Genomic DNA, 23287 nt, shown 5'->3' on the forward strand with positions numbered 1-23287 from the left:
GCTGTGGTCAACTTCTTTTAATGAAAAGCTTTTTCTGTTTGAAGAAGAAGGAGGATGGCATGGACTGGCAAAGTGTGGGCTTGGGTAATGGCAGCTAATGACCGGATGTGGACAGGTTTGGCCCACTGCTGCTGTTGAGCTGGTCAGGTGATGGTGTTTGTCCTTGCTTGGTGAGATGGTCAGATAGGTATGCATCCAGCGTGTCCTCCTGATCGGATCGCATGGATAGTACATGCAAGTTGAAGATTTAACATGAATCTTGTAAAAATATTAGATGTTTGTGTGCGTTACAAACTTTGTGCTCAAATGAATGCAAAATAAATGTGCGAGCTTGCATTAAAGGGGTGATCAGTGAACAGTTTTTGGGGGTATTTCACACTGTTCCTTAAGGTCTCCGAATAGGGTATGTAACATTGGTTGGGCTGAAAATGGCCCGGGTGCTGTTCTATGCCCCCTGATGCTTCCTGTGAATTTGTCCCGGGAAAAAATGCTAGGTTTTCTCCTTTTATGGTATGCTCATGATTATATAGATGAGCTGCGCGCTGATTGGTTGGTTTACAACGAGTGAAGCTGCGGAGCAAAGACGCAACATGGCCAACAGCACTCACTGAAACAAGAAAGTGGAGACTTGAAATAAAAACATACAAATAAATCTATTGTGTCTACACAACAGTGTTTTCAACAGATTGACTAGATATCATTTGAAATGATTACGTTAGTTGTTTCCACTTCTGTTGTCGAGGCAAACAGGATCGACTTAGGTGGGTAACGTTAGCACTACAGCTTAGCAAACAAACTATTGTGATTCAACTCAGCTTCAGTCAGCTCTAGCTATCTTGCTGAAAAATAGATCTGGACAAACATGCATCTTGAATTGTAGATTTACATGACAACAAGTTAATTACACAGTAAGGAACATGAAATAATGTTAGCCCCATTGCCAATAAACTAAATCATCACACATTCTACCGATACTAGATACAAGCAGGATACGTTGTAACTGTTATCGACAACATCATACCAAAGCTTGCGGTTGTGATGAACATCAGGTCGGACAGCACCTCTTTTCAGCAACAGCTTCATAGCAAATCCTGCTTTGCATTGTCCCAGGTTTTTAAAACTGTCCTCGGTGAAATGGTTTGAGCAAATGTGTAATTGAGGGTCGAACTGCACAGGGATCTTCTCATAGACAAACATCACAGACACAGCCCGTCGAGTGTTTGGTTCCTCAGGAAGACTCTGAAAAGTGTCAGAATTCCCTGTACAGCCTGGAACCAGGGCTGGACTGGCCATCGGGCGTACCGGGCAATGCCCGGTGGGCCGGCAGGCATTTTGGGCCGGGCCGGGTCCATTAAAAAAAAAAAAAAAAAAAAAAAAAAAAAAATTAAAATATAATTATTACAATTTTTTTTTTTTAATGGACCCGGCCCGGCCTGGCCCGGCCCGGCCCGGCCAAGTCACACAGCCGAGGCCGAGGGCCGAGGTCCCCCATGGCACATAGGTGCGTGCAGGCCAGGCAGGCTGTCAACTTCACCTGAAAGTTTAAAAAAAATACTTTGTCCCTGGCGGTCTCAGGCAATTACTCATTATGATTAGTTCTATGCTGGGCCTGGCCCAATCACATACACAGCAGAGGGCCGAGGTCCCGCCCTTGGGTCTCGGCTGTCAATCAGTCACGTCACGTCACTTATTGACACTGACAGAAAAATGGAGAAAAAACGGAAAGGAGGCGCGGAGAAAGTCCGAGATAAAAAGAGAAAAGCCCTAGAGGCAAACTCTGCAACATGTGCTAAAATATCGGACATGTTTGCCGCGACAGCTGGCCCGGCTTCATTAGCACCTGCGACGGTGGAAATTGCGGCGGCGGAGGCTGAGGAGGATGTCGGTGATGATGGGGACGGAGAGGTGACTGAATGGTGGCCGAGGCCAAGCGCAGAGATGGGTGGCGCTGGCGGCGGCCCGGCCCCGGGGCCGAGCTCAGCCTCAGACGAAGTGGCGGCGGTAAGAAGTTGAAATTTAAGTTTGTGTTGATAAAGAAATATTTGTTAAGCTAGATTCCTAAACTTGAACACAGTATGTAGTTTCCTAACAGTTAGCTCCTGCGTTATAACAACATGTTGTACAGAGTAATCTAGACTGAGCCCGGTCAAAGTGGCTATTTTAGCTAACACAACAGTTAGCCCACTAAACATTTGCTAGCTTTTCTTTGGGGAGTTAAATAGCTCTGTTGACTGTGTATTGAAAGAGCATCACTTTGCTATTGCTATTTGAACAACATTAATGTGAGGAAGCTGTCAGTGTTTAATTGCTTTATTAATTTATTAGGCTTTATGGGTAAACAGCTTTTTTGGGACATGAAAACATAGATAAAACTTGTTTGTGAGCCAGCTTAATAAACAAAATTTAGACAAACATGTATTCCCTGGAGAAAACATGTGTTCTAATATTTCTTTTGTGTGTGTGTGTGTGTGTGCGCTATGAGTAGACTTTGTGTCCAATTTACAGTGTTATTTTAGCTTGCTTGCTATTATGTTATAGTTTGCAGGTGTTATAGCTTACAGTTATTATTTATTATCATGTAATAGTGAAATATTGCTATTTCTAATTGCTAATAATGATTATTCATTAGTAGGTAACCAGAGAAATAACACTAGTGAAATTAATGCTCCTGTCTCTCTCTCTTTCTCTATGTTTAGTCAAGTCAGACTGTTGGAGTAGGAGTGGAGGAGTCACAGGAAGATCAGGCAGTTGTAGACTATTTTAGCCGCCCTCATTCCACAAAAAGGCAGGAATTCTTTAAGTTTCACCCACAGCAGAATGCCACAAACCCTGTCATCCAGAGGCTCTTCACAAGAACGGACGACATGGCATGGAAATGGCTGACTTATAGTGATGAACGTAATGCTTTATTTTGTTTTCTTTGCCTTGCTTTTAGCAAGCCCAATGACCCAAGTTCTTTCATTGGAGGCATGACAGACTGGAGGCATGTGCACCAAAGAATAGAGGAGCATGAGAGAGGCATGGCACATAGACAGTGTGCTGAGGCATATGTACAGTGCCCTCCAAAAGTATTGGAACAGTGAGGCGAATTCCTTTATTTTTGCTGTAGACTGAAAACATTTGGGCTTGACATCAAATAATGAACGTGAGACCAGAGATCAACGTTTCAGCTTTTATTTCCAGGTATTTACATCAGGATCTGATGCACAACTAAGAAAATATCACATTTTGTTTGAATCCACCCATTTGTCATGTGAGCAAAAGTATTGGAACAGATATACTTAAAACATATTTAAGTGAATAAGACTTAATATTTAGTTGCAAATCCTTTGCTTTCAATAACTGCAGCAAGTCTGTGACCCATTGACGTCACCAAACTTTTGCATTCTTCCTTTTTGATGCTTTCCCAGGCTTTCACTGCAGCCTCTTTCAGTTGTTGTTTGTTTTGTGGGGTTCCTCCCTTCAGTCTCCTCTTAAGCAGGTAAAATGCATGCTCTATAGGGTTTAAGTCTGGAGATTGACTTGGCCAGTCTAATACCTTCCATTTCTTGCCCCTGATAAACTCCTTTGTTGTTTTGGCAGTGTGTTTTGGGTCGTTATCTTGCTGCATGATGAAGGCTCTGCCAATCAGTTTGGTTGCATCTTTCCTTAAATTGGCAGACAAAATGTTTCTGTAGACTTCCGAGTTCATTTTGCTGCTGCCATCATGTGTTACATCCTCAATGAAGATTAATGATCCCGTCCTAGAAGAAGCCATGCAAGCCCAAGCCATGACATTACCTCCACCGTGTTTCACAGATGAGCTTGTGTGTTTGGGATCATGAGCAGTTCCTTTCTTTCTCCAAACTTTAGCCTTTCCATCACTTTGGTAAAAGTTAATCTTTGTCTCATCAGTCCATAAAACTTTGTCCCAGAATTTTTGAGGTTCATCTCTGTACTTTTTGGCAAATTCCAGCCTGGCCTTCCTATTCTTCTTGCTAATGAGTGGTTTGCATCTTCTGGTGTAGCCCTTGTACTTTTGTTCATGAAGTCTTCTGCGAACAGTAGATAGTGATACCTTCACTCCTGCCATCTGGAGGTTGTTGCTGATCTCACTAACAGTTGTTTTAGGGTCTTTCTTTACAGCTCTCACAATGTTTCTGTCATCAACTGCTGATGTTTTCCTTGGTCTACCTGTTCGACGTCTGTTACTTAGTACACCAGTAGTTTTCTTCTTCTTCAGGACATTCCAAATGGTTGTACTGGCTATGGCCAATGTTTCTGCAATGGCTCTGATTGATTTTCCATCTTCTCTAAGACTCACAATTGCTTGTTTTTCACCCAAAGACAGCGCTCCAGTTTTCATGTTGTTTTCACCTCTGAATACAGTCTGCATAGACAAAACCTATCTTACCCAATCTGAACCTGAGTGTAGACATTCAGTGGTATTTATTGATTGAATAATGTATGTAATAGGACACACCTGGGCAACAAAACACACCTGTCAGTCATATGTTCCAATACTTTTGCTCACGTGACAAATGGGTGGGTTCGAACAAAAAGGTGATATTTTCTAATTTGTGCATCAGATCCTGATGTAAATACCTGGAAATAAAAGCTGAAACGTTGATCTCTGGTTTCACATTCATCGTTTGATGTCAAGCCCAAATGTTTTCAGTCTACAGCAAAAATAAAGGAATTGGCCTCACTGTTCCAATACTTTTGGAGGGCACTGTATTAAACTGCTCCAGAGCAAGTGTTGATCACCTCCTTGAGGGAAGACAGCTGAAAGGACACCGTGAGCAGGTGAAGAAGAGACGTCAGGTGTTGGAACGTGTGGTGGAGGTTGTGAGAGTCTTAGGGAAGAGAGGCTTAAGCTACAGGCAGGAGCACAATGAAGCTGCGTACACCTTGGACATCAACAGTCTCGACCATGGCAATTTCCTAGAACTTATTATATTGTTGGGGAAATATGATGTGTGTTTAAAGGAGCACCTCAGCAGTGTAATTGAGAAAAGCAAGCAGATCCATGCTTCAGGCACACAAGGCAGAGGCTCTCTCATTACCCTCCTGTCCAAAACAACTGTGGATGCAGTAATCGATGCTATCAAGCATTTAATTCAAGAGAGCATCTCAGCAGACATCAAAAAAGCCGGAATGTATTCTGTGCAGCTCGACACAACACAAGATGTTACAGGGAGAGAGCAGTGTTCTGTGATTTTGAGGTTTGTGACGGATGCAGTCCATGAAAGGCTGGTTGCAGTCGTACAATGCAGCACAACTACAGGACAGTCGTTCGTGACGCTGTTAACAGAAGTCCTTGAGAGTCTGCAATTGGACATAGGCCTGTGCATTGGAAACGCCACAGATGGAGCCTCTAATATGCAGGGTCAATACAGAGGTTTCTCTGCATTAATGGCATCCAAAAACCCCACCCATCAGCATGTGTGGTGCTATGCACATGTCTTGAACCTTGTATTGTCCGATACCACCCATAGCGTCATTGAAAGTGGATCACTATTTGACCTGCTGAACGACATTGCCGTATTCATCAGGGACTCATACACAAGAGTGAGTGTGTGGGAGACCGAGAGCCAGGACAAGAGGCACAAACGCATCTCAACAATTGGAGAGACGAGATGGTGGGCTAAACATCATGCCCTGAGGAAAGTTTTTGGAAACTTTGGCAGACCTGATGGCGGCCTTTTTGTTGAAGTGGTGTCCACACTTTCTGCCATAATGAAGCTGAAGTCACTTGCATCAAATGCAAGAAACAAAGCCAGAGGATACAGAGACGGCTTACTTCGATACGAAACTGTGCTCACAGCTCAGTTATTCCTCCGGGTATTTGAGTTCACCTCACCACTGTCAAAATACCTACAGACCGGAGGAATGGACATCCTCTCTGCACATAGGATGGTCACCACAACACACGATTCACTTACAAAGATAGCAAGAGATTTCCCGGCCGTCAAAGATGCAGCTGACTGTTTTGTCCATTGGGCAAATGAAAAGCTAGAGGAGCAGGATGATCTAGATTTGGAAGTGGAGGCAGCACTACCTCAGAAAAGGCTAAAGAAGAAGAAAGTCTTGCCAGGAGAGATGGCCCAGGATGAAAGCCTCAGTGATTCAGAGAAGGCCTATGAGGTCAATGTTCACCACCAGATCCTGGATACAGCTGTTGAGGCCATGCACCACAGATTCCTCACTCATGGCACTCTGTATGCAGATTTATCCCTCCTACATCCCAAAAACTTCCCCCTCATCCAGACCAGTGGCGGTGCACTCCCTGTATCTGCACTTCAAGAACTCAGCAAGTGTCTAGTTGTGTATGACAGCAGGGCAACTGTTACAGATCTACAGATTGAACTCAGAAACTTGGCACAGCAATGGGACAGGCTGGTACAATCACAATTGGATAACTACGCAACTAAAGCAGTTGAAGAGGAATCAGATGGCCAAGAAGAGATGGAAATAATAAGCAAAACCTGTGTGTCTTGCAAAGAGTGCCCCCTGTGCTGCTACAAAATCCTTCTCAGGTTTAACATGCTGACTCACGCATATCCGCTACTTGGGTTGGCATACAAGTTTCTGCTAACCCTGTCAATAACTCAGGTAGCCTGTGAGCGGTCATTTTCCACCCTTCGCTACATCAAAAACCGACTGAGGAGTTGCCTGTCTGCCAGCAAACTGGAAGCCTTCATGTTGATGGCCATTGAAAAGGATGTCCTTGTGTCCCTTGAAACTGACACAGTGATTGACAGAGTTGCAGAGAAGAGCGAATCAATGAAGAAACTGCTTTTATAAGGTGAGATTTATGATAAATAAATACATTTGTGTTAAATTAGTGGATTTAATAAAAAATGTTGACAGAAAATAATGTTGTTATTGCTTTGCTCTCTGCTCTCCTCCTCTCTCAGGGTGCCCTTGCTGTTTTCAGTTGCTCAAGTTCCTGCTCATCCAATTTCATTGCCTTGCTACATATTTGTTCTTGTGGACTATTGGAGGGCCATTCAACATTTTCTCAACCAGTATGTATATCAGACTGTTGTCTAGCTCTATTTATTTTTTTAGTCATCAGTCCTGTCCTGCTATAATGCAATTGGTTTGTATCACTCACTTTTTGTGTCTGTCAAACTCTTTTTTTTAAGGCTGCCCTGTCCCCCAGGGGTGTTCCAGGGATGTGCATTTCATTGGTGTGGACTTCACAGGCATTCTTCAAATTTGTAAGTTTACAATACTGTTGTTTTGTGTTCTTGCTGGCATCCACCTGGATGGTCATAAAGCCTACTACTTTTACAGAGTGACTGTAATGAATGCAACTATCCATTATTGTATTACTTTAAAGACACCAATACTATCAATGTAAATTTTTTGAAACATTCAAATTTTCACTGTTCTCTTGACCCACCTGGCCTCTCTTTCTCTCCCCTTAGGTAATTTTTGGAGTGAAGGATTGCCTTCCCCTGATGTGGAGTTCACGTGTGTTCTTTTTGTTTCATTGTGAGTTTACTAAATAGCTCTTATTTTGATTATAGAAGAGACAGTATCAGATGAATCTATCATATCTGACTGCTCCTTTCTGTCTCCCTCAGAGCACCAAGGTCCATGCAGCCTTTTGTCTCAGCATATGTAAGTACAAAATGAGCTATTATCTCTCTGTTCACCTAAAGATTATTTAAACTATACCTTAACTGATCTCTCTCTCTCTCTCTCTCTCTCTGTCTCTCTCTCTCTCTCATACTTCAGGGTGCCACTTTGACTTACTGTGTTATAATTTGGTGTGTTCTAGTTAGTGTAAATAAGATAATACATATATTGTGTATACTTCCTGTTGTTGTTGTTCTCTGTTCTTGCATTTTTTGCTGACTGTGAGACGGTTCAAACTGTACATATTATAAGCATTAGTCATTTCAGAGGAGATTTGACCTAGCTGCAAAACCTCCATTGTGCCCAAATACAAATGCAGAACCCTCTCTTCTTCAAAGTCCTGTAATCTGCCTTGTTTTTTTGAGTGTAAACATTTTGTAAGCGTCTAATCACGAGGATCTAATAGTTTTTTTAATCTCCACTCCTGTTTTACATGTGGCCATTGAAAGAACAAAAGGTTATTTTGGGCTATTATATAAAAGATTAAAATTATGATCGTACCTAATTGTTTAATTTCTATTTTTATAAACAATGTTCACGTTTGTATAAACAGTATTTTCATTAAACACTGAAAAGACATCTCTAGCAATGTTTCTTTGACAACCACTTTCACTTCAAGATGGGTATTGTGGCATTGTAGCCATCTCTCCAAAGATGAAAGTCTCTGTAAGTATAGTGAAAGAGTGTATGCATTTTTCAACATGGTTACTCTCATCCATGTAGGCTACTGCGCTTTATTTTAATTGTTGAAACAGCACAATATGCGCATATATCCTCTGGTATGTTGTGTGCCTCCGCATATCGTATAAATAATCTTGGTGGGCTGCCATGGCCAAAAATGCCAGGGCTGATTTCTTGTCCCAGTCCAGCCCTGCCTGGAACACTGCATTTACCACCGTAGTCCATTTTCAATATGCTAGAAAAACGTTCTTCTTTGTAATTCTGTGGAAGTACACAGAACAGCCCGCAGCAAATTTTGGGGCGTGGCAAAGGTACAGACCAGAGCCAAAAAAGGTGGAGCTTTTTTTCAAAACCTACCGTTTTACAGCTAAATTTTTTAATTGTGAGATTTGCATAGGAAAGAGGTGTCAATGGACTTTGATGTTCACTGTATGTCCATTTTACCCACTGAAGTCGTTATTCAACTGTGACAAGGTAAATTCGGTTCTGCAATCAATGACCCCTTAAACGGATGTCCCTGCCAAAGCTGATATCAAACTAGCGTCCCTGAACTGTGTATAGTGGGGCAAGGGGAGTTCCTAAAACCTGGTAGTGCATTGTGCGCAGCAAGCTTGTGCCCCAGTAGTTTTATGTCAAACAACGCCCCTGGAATGAGGAACGTTCACGCGTGGGGGAGTGGAATTCTGTCAGGGAGTGAGATTTTAGCACAACACCTGTTAGTGATACAGCCGGTAGATGTCGTTGCATCCTATGTTATTCTCTTGCCGTGCTCCAGCCCTCAAGCCCCGTACTCATCAACTCGCTGACAAAATAACCGGGACGTGGTAGTGGGGACATTGTTCCACAATTACTGCATGAAACGGGGAGGCGGGGGACTGGTTTCGACGTGATTAATGATTGGTATATTTACAATACCAAAGGCAGAAAGTAGGCTACTGTCTTGAAATTGCTGGTTACAGTTCAGAAACAACGATATTTTAATCAATATTTTTAAGCGCTGGAAGGAAAATATAGGGAATATTATGGAACCAGTACGTTGGTGGCGGCCATAGAGGAAAAACAGGTATGGCATTTTTACTTGGTATATAAATGATCAAACACGGTTTGTAGGCTACACTTTATATTTTGATGCATTTTGTGATCCGTGAAGTTGGTGTCCACTTGCTGTGAAATACCGACTAGCGCAGTGTGCGACCCTAGCTTCAGCAGTAGCCTTCTTTTCCTTAGCAGCAAGCCACCACCAGCGACTACGTTTTACAGAATTGGCAAATGCTAATCATCCCTACATATAAATATATAGCCTATCAGTCACTTGTGTAGGCTTGTTTGAATATGTCGCAGCAATGTTACAGTTGAGGCTATGGTTGGTTAAAATAGCTAAATAAGACAATATAGGCGTTAAACGTAGCCAAGCAAGCAGACTGAACTGCTTGAGCTTAAGCTTTTAGGAGGCAATATACTTAGCTAGTCACTGTATTTGTAAATAGTCACTATTTCCGTCTGCTTGTTTCCAGTCACGTCAGGTTATCCTTTGACGCGACTAGTATGCCATTGATCAAGTTGAAGTTGTCTCTTGAGTCTTGTTTGATTGTCTCTTAGTCTAGCCGACGAAAAATGAATCATTTCCGACGATGCAGGTGTTTTGAGTAGCCTAGCCCAACATTTCGGCCTACATTCTTATCTTTACTGCATGATTGGCTTCCAATAGGCCAAGTTATTGACTTGAATGGCATGGTTCCTATATTTTAAATTCAAAGACAGTTTATTTCTGTTACAGATAGGCCTATCGTGTAAATGTTATGGTAGCTCTGCCCAAAGCCTACAACTTTAAAAGCAGTCTTCATATTTTAACAAACACTTGGGCGACTTAACGGCCCATAAAAACATTAGGCTGACATCAACTGTATTCAGAGGAGAAGTCACACAAATCTTTGCACATTCATAAAATGTACGATCAACTTTATGGTGACCACCGCTAATTTCCGTTTAACACGTGTGACCTTTGTAGCATAGGAAACCGAAACAGCACAATGCTGTAGTCAAACACACTTCTACTAAAAATGTAGCTACAAGTCGACAATAGCTCGACATGGATCGAATCTAAACTTAATAATGTTGACTAATTTAAGGTTTTACTGTGACTGTTGCACAATTTATCTACTTAAAATTGTGAATTAGAGCGTGTGTTGTCTCTTTCGGTGCCCAGGAGTTGCTAGTAATTAGGGGCGCGTCATAGCGTGATCACAGTTAAACAAACTGGTCTTACAGCTGATCTTATCGCTCCGATGTGACAATGTTATAAGCCTAACTATCGTCTAGTTTTATGTGACCAAGAACCATGTAGGCCTATGTGTGAGGGACCTGCATGTGCTGGCTTTCTATACCTGAACCATGACAGTAGAAAAGTTTGAGTCGATGACAGCTGAGTTATTATGAGTCATTACAGACAGGCATGGTATCAATGCTGTAAAGAGCTACATAGTAGCCTACCCACCCTCCCTGTAGTATTTCTAAATTAAATTATTTATTCAGAAGTCTAAAATTGCAGACATTTGTAGTCTCTATTGGTTAACTGTCAACTAATATACGGCCCCCACTCTACAATTCAGATATGCACACACACAATACAAACATGCACACATGCACGACTGCGCCCCCGTCAAAGGTACACTTGGCTGACATACGCCCGCACCCGAGATCGAATGCGCCACCTCCGACATCTCAAGTGAGGTTAGACCACTACCAACTACTCCAATGAAAAGCTAGCGATTTGCTGGCATGGGTGGCCTTTATACTTACCTGAGTTTAACCTACACATACACAATACAGACATACACACAGACATATACACAATACAAACATGCATACACAATACAGACATGCGTACACACGTACACAATACAGACATGTACACACATATACACAATACAAACATGCATACACACATACAATACAGACATACACACACATATACACAATACAAGTGTACAAGTACAACAACATTGTCTCATCGGAGCGATAAGATCAGCTGTAAGACCAGTTTGTTTAACTGTGATCACGCTATGACGCGCGTCTAATTAGTAGCAACTACTGAGCACCACAAGAGACAACACACGCACAAGTACAAGGGAGTCAGATGGCTGCGCGGTGAGGAAGTCGGGCTAGTAATCAGAAGGTTGCCGGATCGATTCCCCGCCGTGCCAAATGACGTTGTGTCCTTGGGCAAGGCACTTCACCCTACTTGTCTCGGGAATGTCCCTGTACTTACTGCAAGTCGCTCTGGATAAGAGCGTGTGCTAAATGACTAAATGTAAATGTAAATACAAACATGCATATACAATACAGAGATGTAGATACATATACACAATACAGACATGCACACACACGCACAATACAGACATGCACACACACGCACAATACAGACATGCACACACATATAAACAAGATGACAGAGAGAGGTGCAGTGATGGACGAATGTGACAGATCATTTCATCATCAATGTGGCATCGCTTGGCAACAGTTAGGGTGGAAAAGAGAGACTGTTTTGGTGTGTGTGTTGATGAGTAGATGGGGAAATGGAGGGCGTGTGTGGATGACGGCAGCCCTTTTGTCTCTGGACTGCTGCCGTGTGAAGGTGTCGGAGACTGACCCTTCTCACGTGACACACACACACAAACACCCACACACAAAAACACCCAAGCACACTCTCATCCCCCATCCCCAGACCTTTGTTCTTTCACTCTGGGACACCTCCCCCCATCCCTAATTGAATGGGATTATATACCAGTGGGGGTACATTCCAGGGGTGTGGAATATACCCCCCCTCTTCCTCTATCAATCCCTCCATCCATCTCTCTCCCTCAATCCCTCTCCAACAATGTCACCCTGCATTAATCTATACCCCCACCCTCCCAACTAACTATCCCCAGTTCAGGAGTCTTAGACCCAGCCCGGAGCCTCTATAGAGCTAGCCTAGAATCTTACACTCATAGCCAGAGAGACCAGAGACCCCAGTGGACACAGTGTTCCCCTCCTGGATGGTGTGGATGGCTGAGGTCAAAGTTAAGTCATCATCACCAAGGACCGTCGCTTGCTTGTTCTCCTCCGTTAGGTCTTCCTCACCCTCTCCTGTCTCCAGTCATCCTCCTTCTTCTCGTTTTGGCGCACATTCACATTTCTTCCTCCATGGATGGTTTACCTCTCTCTTTTCTTCTCTCTCATTATCTTTTGCACATGGACACACACACACATGTAGACACACACACAGACAAACATAAAACATATACAGACATACACACACAGACAGCGAGGGCAGACTAAACCAGGAGAAGACTGCTCTGGTGAGCACAGTGGGGGTGGCAGCCCTAGTCGTCATGGCAACCAGGAGGTCAGAAAGGTTGTGAGCTTCCTTGGGGCAATGAGATGGAGACACAGCTGGCCTTAACATTCTGGGAAGGCTTTCAAAAAGCACTAAAACGCAGCACAGATTTAAAGCTACTACTTATTCATTATAATATACTACTATATTATAATAATGTATTAATAGTTGTTAATAAGACACTACTTATTATATGTTTGTATTAAGTGTGGAAGATCATCAAATACAACCTCACAGTTCTGTCTGTGTAATAAAAGTGCAGAGACACCATATTTTAACAGACACACAGCTATATTAATAACACCGACACTACCAGCCAGCCAGGAAAATAACAACAGTATATCTATATAGGCTATTACGTCTATTAAGCCGCTTTTCCACTGCATGATACCGGCTCAACTCTTCTAGCTATGTTTGTTTTCCGCTGATACCATGCAATGTAGCTGGTCATCATAGTGACACTACAAGAATCTGCCGTACTAACGTTGCTTTTAAATGCTGTTAGAACAGAAGCTTGGCTAATTAAAAATGGCAGATTTGTGTAGTGTCCCGTGTTGCGATTCTTTGACCAATCAATAGTCTGCAGTGTTTCACCTTTTGGTATCGCTTCTGCTGGCTTGTAACTTCAACCATTCATTTGAAAAGTGCTTATAAATCGACGTGTCAACTAAATGTCAAATACAAACACCGACGACCTATATTTAAAGAAATCCATACAATTTATCTGGAGACATTCATTGCAACATGTAATTGACAGACTGTCAATTTATTACACATTATCATTAACTGTTCAAACAATCATGTTTTAGTTCTAGTAGCAGTTTTATTCTTAGATTGTTTAGTTCTTAGAAATAGTTATACTTTTGTACTTTTACTTAATTTAAGATTCGTATATGTTTAGTGTTTTGCATCTCCCTGCCACAGTAAATTCTGTGTTTGTATAACATACATGGCGAATAAACCAAATTCTTATTCTGAGCAAACTCAACTTCAACCAGTCAGCAACACTGCTTAAACAGGAATGTGTGGGTGAGCTGCCTGGTCCCTTTTATAAATGTTGTGTGTGCACATTGTATAAGGGTTCAAACGCTCAAAGTCAAAGAGAGGGTTGAAGGGTCTAAAGAATGCTGACCCAGACTGTAGCCAGCATACAGCACTTCCTGTGTGAATATGCGTTACAGCTGTGTGTGTATATGTAGTGTGTAAACAAAGGGTTAATCATGCCCATGGGGAATTAGGAATATGATACTGAGATTTTTTTCCAAATGGACAGTATAAGAAGTCATTCTGGGCCAAAAAATTATTGCGAGTAGGCAAGGCCACAGCCATGCAAAAGAAGCAAAAATACTGTCTGTATTGAGTGAAAAACACACTTTCAAAACTTTTGATGACAATGTAGTATGTACAAAGATAGGAACTATACTGATAGGAACTATACCAATATAAGATAGTTTGCTGTGTTGCATGCGAAATCGTTGTAAGTGCAACCTTCCTGTCGGTGCATTGGAAGACAAAATGGATTTCATGGTGACAGTTTCTTACATGTTTGTGTAATCCCTCCCTCCTTCCCTCCCCTCCCACCTTTCCAGCGCCCATGTCTCCTTCGTGGTTACCTTAGTCCTTCTCTCGCTCTCCCCCCCCTTGCCCCCCCCCCCATCTACAGGCCGTGGCGCCCCCCCCTCCTTGCCCCCCCCATCTCCAGGCCGTGGCGCCCCCTGTTAGGGTACAGCATGTCGGCGCAGACCCAGAAGGAGTGGAGCTGCCTAGAGGCCCTGGGTCTGTCCCAGAAGGAGCTGGTACTGGCCGAGGCCCTGCAAATGGAATATGATGCCCTTTCTCGCCTCAAACAGGACAAGGGGGTCCCCCCGGGTGACAGTGGGAAAGCCCCCACACTTCCTAAAGAATGCCCCCCCCCCTGCCGCCCCATCCCCAGCCCCCCCGGAGGAAGCAGCCTGTTGAGGGGCCTCTCAAGCTCGGACCCCTCCCTCAACCACCTCCAGCCTGGGGGAGCACAGACGCCCCGGCCTTCCCCAGCCAGGGCTAGCACTTCCCGGGGGAGCTACAGCAAGGATCCCCTTTACATCCTGGAGACTCCGGGGAAAGAGGACTACTACTTTGGTTCTAGCTACGGGGACTCCATGGGCTCAGGCTCTGCTCTGAGTCTTTCCAAAGGGTTACCCCTCCCTCCGGATGACCCCCCTCCAGCCATCCCCCCCAGGAACCCCCTCCCCCCATCATCATCCTCAGATAACCCCTTCCTGCCCCCCAGGAGCTCTGCCCATGTGCCCCGCGATGTCAACCTGTTCACCCCAGAGGAGGAGCTGCCCAAGCTAACCACAAGGGAATCGCTGAACTACGACAACCTGAACGACGCCCTCTCCAGACTCAACGGGGACTGGCTGGCGCCCAGGGGGAGGCGAGTCAATGGGGACCAATCAGGGAAACCTGTGGCGCGCAGTAAGACCCTCCCCCCCCAGGTCCCTCCCAGGACGTACACGCCCCTTCAGAAGAGCAACAAAAACCAGCGCAGGGTGTCAGCTGACCCGGTACATGTGGCACACATCATGATGAAAACCCTTATGACAGCATTATTACATCTGAAAGATAACTATTTTGACAGCATGATAGCATTATAACGATAACCCATATGACAGCATTATGATATCATAATGATAACCCTTATGACAGCCTGATGACATTATAATAATAACCCCTATGACACAATGACAATCTTTGACAGAATGATAACATCATAATAATAACCCTCATGGTAGTATACTAATTTACTATGACACAGATAACATCATGATAACCCGTATTACTGCATGATAATAACCCTTATGTCGTTCCTTATCACGCACCTCTGTTTCTCTCCATCTCTGTCTGTGTGTGTACTAGGTGTCTCTGGGCTCCAGGGTGAACGGTTTTGGCTACGAGCTGTTCCAGGTGTCCGAGGAAAAGGACGAGGAGGTGGCCACCTTCTGTCACATGCTGGACGTGTGAGTGGTACACACACCTGAAAGCTCCTAGTAACATAATCTGTGGAGGGGTGTGGAGTCTGTGTTATAGAGCTACAATGTGACTTTACAGGGTTTAAAGGTGCTATTGAGCAATTGTGTTAATCAGCTAATATAAGCTGCCAAGTGATGAGGTGATTAATTGTTAAAGTGATTAGTGAGTGTAATTACTCCCTAATTAGCTAAACTGGGGATTATGAAAAGCATAAGCGTTTTAAGGCTTATGTCTAACACAAGCAAGAATGTGGGGAGTCCTTACACACACACACACACGAACGGACACACCCACACACTATTTGCTGTTGAATGCCGTCTGTGTTTCAATCTTCTGATGTGAGCTGTGGTCGTGCAGTGGTCGTAACATGGTTGTAATATAGTTGTGGTCATGTTGTGGTCAGGTTGCGGTCAGCGTACCCCTGCAACGAGCGCTCCAAGAACGCGGGGCTGGTGTGGTCAGCGTGTGTGGGCCCGGACCAGCTACAGCATGGTCTGGGGATCAGCATCAAGGTCACAGTCATCAGTGACCACTTCACAGAACCTCTTACCTTCACCTGCGATGGTGAGACTTGGTGTGTGTCTACTTTTGTGTGTGCAGTGGTGGATTTAGGCATAGGCGACATGGGCAGCCCAAGGCATCATCTTGCTGGGGGTGGCACAGGGTGCCTGCACCAAACAAATGTGGGGCCTAGGGCCATAAGGCCTTGATTAGGCTTAATTTGACCTCAGTTATGGACGTCAACATTTGGTAGGGGGGGGTCGCCGACAGGGGGGTTGCTGGTGTGTTTGTGTGCATATGTTACCACCAGTAACTCTTTGCACAGACATGCTGGTCCTCCTGTTTTAAGTTTAGCAACACACTTTACTCATCTTGCTTTCACACGCACATACACAACTACACACACACAGTCCTCTGGTCCCTGTCCTGTCTGAGTCCTTTCCTTTGGACTCTGTCCTGTCTGACTCCTGTCCTCTGGTCAATGTTCTCTGGTCCATGTCTTCTGGCTTCTGTCTGTTCGTGTCTGTCCTCTGGTCTATGTTATGGGTGTAACGATACTGGGTTCACGATACGATACATGACACGATAAAAAAAATAATAATGAAACAGAAATTCAGTTTCAGCCAAACTCATTTTGGCCTGCAGTGAATTGTGCAGTGAATGCATATGTGACGCAGGTGCAGAATAGGTTGCATGTTGGTACCTCAACCTATAGGATAAAATGCATGTCATATTGTAAAGAAATCTCCATAACTCTACGATACATATTGTAAGCTTTTTGCATAGCAATATATCATACCATGATAACCCTAACCTCTAGTTTCTGTCCTGTCTGAATCCTGTCTCTGTCCTCTGGTCTCTGTCCTGTTAGACTCCTGTCTCTGGCCTCTGTTCTCTGGTCTCTGTCCTGTCTGACTCATGTAATCTGGTCTTTGTTTTCTGGACTCTGATCTCTGTCTTCTGGTCTCTGTTCTCTGGTCTTTGTGCTGTCTGTGTCCTGTCCTCTGGTCTCTGTCCTATCTGAGTCCTGTCCTCTGTCCTCTGGTCTCTGTTTTCTGAACTGTCTGACTCCTGTCTCTGACCCCTCAGGCTCGTCCACCACAGACCTGCTTATCTACCAGACTCTGTGCTACACTCAGGATGACCTGGACCACATCGACATGGACGATTATCTGCTCAAGATATGTGGGCAGGCCGAGTTCCTCAACAAGTAAGTTTATGTCCCTCTCTATAGGATATTTTTCTTCCTGTCACTCACCTCTCAACCCCCCCTCTCCTCCTCTCACCCCCCCTCTTTTCACCCCAACCAGTCAGCAGTCGACTAGTCAGCTAACAGTCCCTAGTCAGCTTGTACTAACCAAAAGGCTGATAACCAGTCAACTGGTAAACAAAATCAGGATTGATTCGCCAAGACAGTGTTTGCTGCAGTGCCACCCTCGTTACCGGGACAGGGAATGGATGGCGCTCAGACAGCTCCTGCAGGGGGTTGTGGGTATCTGAGTTTTGGGAGTTATTTTCTTGATAAGGACCAGTGTTTTTCTGTCCACTTTTGATGCACAAGAAGCCATGTACTATACAGTTGCGATACATACACACATAGAAGCACCACATCACACACATTATTCACACAAAGACAAGCACACACACACAAGCCGAGAAGCGCGCACACATAGCACAGTCCAAATGTCAAACTGCTTTTGGCATGATTACAGGAAAATCCTTCTCCCCCTCCTCCTCAGTTTCCCTACCCCTTTCTTTCCCTCCTGCAGCCTCTCCCTCTCCCTCATCTTCCCCGTCTTTTCCTGGGCTCTGTGCCCACCCCCTCGCTCTGTGCCAGGAGGGGCAGGCTGTCTGCTCCCAGCCCAGTTGGGCTTACCCTGGCTGGGAAGAGCAGGGACTGCCCTCCTACCACTCTGGAGCCCCCCCCCCCCCCCCCCCCCAACACCAAGCAGAGAGCATACTGCCCCCCCCCCCCCCCCCTCTTCCATGGAGCCATGTGAATATCCAGACCTGCTGTGTGTGTGTATCCAAACCTGCTGTGTGTACGTATATCCAGAAAGTATGACTTGTCTATCTGAGCCTTATAGGAATAACACCATTCAACAATTCAGAGTCAGTGGTCAGCTTCTTCTTCTGAAGTATTGGAATGGGAAAGAATGTTTGAGGATGCGTCTCTATGTACACGCGTCTCAAATGAAAAAAGGCCTCAATTGTGGCCTTTTTAAACAAGTAGTACTTCTGTATGTGGGCAGTTCTAGCCACAATGGGCTTCCCTCCCTAAATACAGAGCACATACTTTCCCATCCATCACACACTCTATAGACCTCACTGGGAAACAGACTAGTTCAATAGCAAGACTGTTTCCGGTGTAAGTAGTTGCAGCTGTGTTTGTGTGTGTGTATGGAAGTGTGTGTTTGCGTGTTTCCAGCCTGGTGCACTCTGTGTGCCACAGGAAGTGTGTTTCCCCGATAACCACCACCTGTATAAAGATAGAGGGATTTCTATGATGAGGTCATGAACAGCTCTTTCTGTACCTCTACTTCTAAAATCTTCCTCACCACCTCTCTCTCCTGTCACCCTCTCACTCCTTCCTCTCACGTTCTCTCCACCCTCCTCACTTTCTTCCTCCTTTTACCGTCTCTCTCCTCACCCTCACTCTCTCCTCTCCCACACTCACCCTCTGTCTTTCCTTCACTCTCCTCTCTCTTTCCCTCACAATGGTCCTACAGTGTTCTGCTGTCCAGAGTTAGTGGAGTGAGTCCCGGCCTCGACTGTGTTATATTGTGTGTCTGTGTGTGTTACTGTGTGCCTGCTGTTTCATTGTCTGTGTGTGCTGTGTTATTGTGTGTGTGTGTTTTTGTGTGTTTGTGTGGCTGTGTTATTGTGTTTGTGCAGTGTTATTGTGTGTGTTGTGACAGTGTGTAGGGAAGAGAGCAGGCTTTGTTACCCAGTCTAAAACAATTACTGTTTGTTCAACTTTTAACACTATTACATCAGCAATTAGTCTGCTGCTCTCCAGTTCAAATGGAAGAAACTGTTTCAATGTGTTGGGATTTAAATGGAATTAAATGGGACATTTTTCAATCATATGCTGTCATATTGTCCACGTATTAATTGTCCACAATACAGTGCCTTTCAAAAGTTTGGAAACAGCTAATATTTAATATTTTTTGAGAGACACCTACATGTTGCTATTGCTTTAAAGCAAAAAAACTAGGTAATTTCACAATAGGAAGATTTACTTTGACAAAAATGAACAGATATAGGTATCAAAATGGCAAAATGATGTAAAATGTACATAATAGATAGTTACACTGGGATTAAGTAGAATACTTAAAACCGTAATTTCTGTCAGATTCCCCCCCAAATTATATACTGTATAACTCTAACTAGATTAGAATTTACAACCCTTTGCACATCCGCATTGTGTCTTATCTTACTAAGCCATTCACAGACTTAAACATTAGACTATTCAGTTATTGTATCAGAAAATACGCAGTTTCTCCAATGGCAAGCATTGTTAGATTTGGTTAAAGTTTAAACGACTGTAATTCTGTCAGGCTTTGCCGGATGTTGAAAAAACGTGTGGGCCACCTACTTTTGAGGACAAGAAGTTTGCGGTATTGCACTAAAACACAAACTGGGTCGTTGATGTAAATGTTAAAAGATAAAAAAAAGCTCCTTTACTTCAATAATTATCTTCTAAATTCGTAGACTCTCTCCTTCTTCGAACACAACGTCCTTACTCAATTGCAACATGGAAACCAAATTCACAATGTATAGCCTATTAGCTAGATAGCTAGACAGTTTCGTGTAAAACTTCTGGGTGAATGCCTGAAACAGGCCAAACTGATTGAAAGCAACTGTATTTCATCTTATCCATATACTACTGAAGAGATTTTGGCTTCAGAATCCGTTTTGGAGACTTTGAGTTTTGTATTGCTTTAAAGTGCTTTTCAGCTCCCGAATAGCATTTTCAATGCATTTGCATGGTTTTGTTTACAACTTCCAGGTGAATGCTTAAAACAGGCCAAACTGACTGAAAACAACTGTATTTCATCCTATCCACATAGTACTGACAAGATTTTGGCCGAATCCCAATACTCCCCCTTACGCCTTCCCCTTAGTTTTGCCCGTTCCCGTGAGAGCTAGTGGTGTCCCAATACTCTTTTTGAGCTAGGGGTAGGGCTAAGACTAAGGGGTATTAAAACCAAGTAAGATCTGGAGCTTACTTAAAACCTAGAGCTATGTGAATACTGCGCGACCGGCAACAATGGCGGCCAGATCATCCAGAGAGTCCGATAAAAAATTATTTGTTAACTCAGTCATTTTCTGAATTGAAAATTGAAAAATCGCTAGTTTGGTACGCTAATGTTACAGTGCTGAATCGCACAACAGTCCCGCATTTCTCTGACTAGCATGTCTACAGTTTTAAGTAAACTCCATTAGCAGCAAATTTCGTTTAATATCAGTGCATAACACTACTTGCTTTGGAGATATTGATACGTGCTAGATGACGTACCTGTAACCAAGTGGCATCCCATTTCTTAGGGATATGTAGCCCTTACCCCTCAGTTTCGAGGGCCAAGGGCTAGGGGGAAACTAAGGGGAAGGGGTAAGGGGAAAGGGTAAGGGGGAGTATTGGGATTCTGCCATAGTTTAGGCTACTGTGATATAGAAATATTGTAGGCTAAATGTTAGCAGCAATATGTAAAACGTAGAATTTGTATAGGATGCCTATAGACCTTTTTTGATGAACTTTCTAGAATTTTCGTTTGTTAAATATCCTGTAAAGCAAATTCCATGATTTGCTTCTCAGTACATTATATACGTGTGAAACGAGTTCCTGAAAGCATGTGCAAAGCGCCAAACCTTTGTCGTACTGAAATGTGGAGTTAGACTGTTGAACAGTTTTCAGTTCAGTTTTCAGCTCAGTTTTTGTATAGGTGTATCCAAAACCCGACCGATCTACGTCACAGTGACCCATCTATGTCAGATCACAGATGGTTGCATTCTGTTACTCAGCTGGTACGATGCAAAGACAAAGTAATTAATACATAAAACACTCTGCAGGTAGGTCTGTTCTGATATCTGCAATTGATTTAGCTACAGTTGCTGTTGTTGCTAAATTTTATAAATTTGAGGGGGCGGAGATTCAGCTCCTTCAGGCGACACGCCCCCCCAGTCTCAAGCCGAGAAGACTGCTGATTTTCTCACGATTTCAAAGCCTAATTTAACATACTTGTCAGTGTTTTTTTTTATACGAATTTGGATGGGTAGTTAACAACACATTCTTCTGTGGTGTGATGAACTTAAAACTCCTCTTCAATTCCACTTTACAGGATCTTTAAGTTTGGCCCTTGAAAGCTTCCGCTTTCAAACGCGGGAATTATTGTTTTAATGGAGCATAAGAAGTGAGCAAGTTACTGTTGTAATTTTTTTAAACAATGTCAATCCTGTTGCTGTGTTCGGCTATTTGTTGAGATTGGGAAAGAAAAAGTTGTCCACAATCAAGATATGTACATTTCCTATATAAACGTGACAACGGAATGACTGGGTTGCTGCTGTAAAGAATAGCTTACTCGTAGTGCTTTGAAAAGGTTATTTGGGGTGCCATAACTTGTCATGGAAGGAAATTTCAAATCATGCCTAGCATCAGTGGCGATATGTCCTGGCTTATAAATAAAATAAGACGTTTCTCCTATGGCAAGCATTGTCAGATTTGGTCCCAGCTAAAACAGCTGTATTTCAGTCACATTTTCACATATCAAGGTGAAACTTTGCATGAATCTTCAGGGGGGTATCACCTTAAAGCGTATTAGGTTTGAAAAAACCATCCTTCAAAATGACATTTGATTTAGTGACACAAACATATTGAGGCAATGTGGACATTTACATAAATACACCCCTTTCAGCCATGTTGTATTTGATTCAGTTGTCCCAAGTAACGTTTTGAAATACATCAATTATACATATCTGTACAAAATTTCAAGTCAAGTGGACCTTTGGTTCAACAGAAGAGGAATTTTGAAAGTTTTCCCAAATTATCACTGTACAGGAAAATCCATCATGGTGGAACTTACGGGTCCTGAGGCTTTTTTTCCAAATGAAAAATGAGGCATGTACACCAAGTTTCAGAAGAATTGGAGCAATGGGGTTGCAAAGCCATCACTTTGAAAAGTTGACATTTGGGCGGGGCCTGTGGCGCCCCCTATGGTCTGATGTGAGCCATTCTTGGTGTGGGCGTTAGTTGTGGCGTGAAAATCTAAAAAAACTTTTTACACATGAGTTTATGAGATGAGTTACTAGAATAACTAGAGAAGGTACAATTTCTGGGGAAATTGTAGGGTGTGCTTGCTTGCGTCGGTTGCAGAGGGGTCCGTTTTTTAATGACATTTTTACAACTGATGTTTCTGTATATTTTATATAAAAAATGCATAGCCTACTTATTACTTATAAAGATTACATAGATTTAAAACTGTGGCAATTTCTTTAAGACTGCAAGGGAAGCTGCAACCTAGTTCTTGGTAGCCTGGCTGCCAGCCCAACTCATCCCCGCCCACAAAAAAATGTGGTTGGGAAGTTGGGTCTGGAGGGGCTCTTATTGGGGACAAACTATATAAAACCAGGATCTGGGCGGACCAATGAAATGGTCAGGGCGGGCTTTATACGATGATGGACAGATGATCAACAGTCACGTAATCACCAACGTCACCAAAGAGCAATTCGTTTTCAACAAACAACATATTACGTTGCTCTGATTGGTGATTGGTCTATCCAATTGAGCGAAGAGGCATTTGTTTTACGAGCTCGGTTGACACACGCCCCATAGTCACAGCCCAACGGAGAGGGCTGTGACTCATATTCTGACTAGAATTATGAGTATGACAACGTCAGGCTAAGTTCTTGGTATTTGCTTGGCGAAATTGCTAACCAATTTTCATTCAATTATACACCACATTCCTTCTTTCAGTTTAACCTAATTCCCACATTTCCTCCTTCGAGTTTAATATTGTTTTGTTAGATCGTTTGTTCATTCATTCATACAGTAGGCTATGCTAGTGTCGTAGGGGTGAACTAGCCAGT

The 23287-nt window shown here is 43.4% G+C and overlaps 2 protein-coding genes across 2 annotated transcripts in view; both read left to right on the forward strand.

The window, feature by feature from the left end:
• The first annotated feature begins 1707 nt into the window (after nucleotides 1–1707).
• Nucleotides 1708–7695, forward strand: LOC124470638. The gene is made up of 6 exons (XM_047024586.1): nucleotides 1708–2001; nucleotides 4708–6411; nucleotides 6942–7010; nucleotides 7131–7205; nucleotides 7416–7482; nucleotides 7575–7695. Coding segments are annotated over exons 1-6 (2211 nt in total). The 3' UTR covers nucleotides 7577–7695.
• A 1393-nt stretch (nucleotides 7696–9088) lies between these two features.
• Nucleotides 9089–23287, forward strand: part of pik3c2b (phosphatidylinositol-4-phosphate 3-kinase, catalytic subunit type 2 beta) — a 139079-nt gene continuing 124880 nt past the window's right edge. Inside the window, exons 1-5 of the mRNA XM_047024937.1 lie at nucleotides 9089–9373; nucleotides 14352–15234; nucleotides 15587–15687; nucleotides 16104–16264; nucleotides 17291–17411. Of these exons, the coding sequence (XP_046880893.1) occupies nucleotides 14419–15234; nucleotides 15587–15687; nucleotides 16104–16264; nucleotides 17291–17411 (1199 nt within the window). The 5' untranslated portion in view covers nucleotides 9089–9373; nucleotides 14352–14418. The remainder of the gene's footprint in view (nucleotides 9374–14351; nucleotides 15235–15586; nucleotides 15688–16103; nucleotides 16265–17290; nucleotides 17412–23287) is intronic.

This window comes from Hypomesus transpacificus, chromosome 9, assembly GCF_021917145.1.
Source record: "Hypomesus transpacificus isolate Combined female chromosome 9, fHypTra1, whole genome shotgun sequence".
In the NCBI taxonomy this organism is placed as follows: domain Eukaryota; kingdom Metazoa; phylum Chordata; class Actinopteri; order Osmeriformes; family Osmeridae; genus Hypomesus; species Hypomesus transpacificus.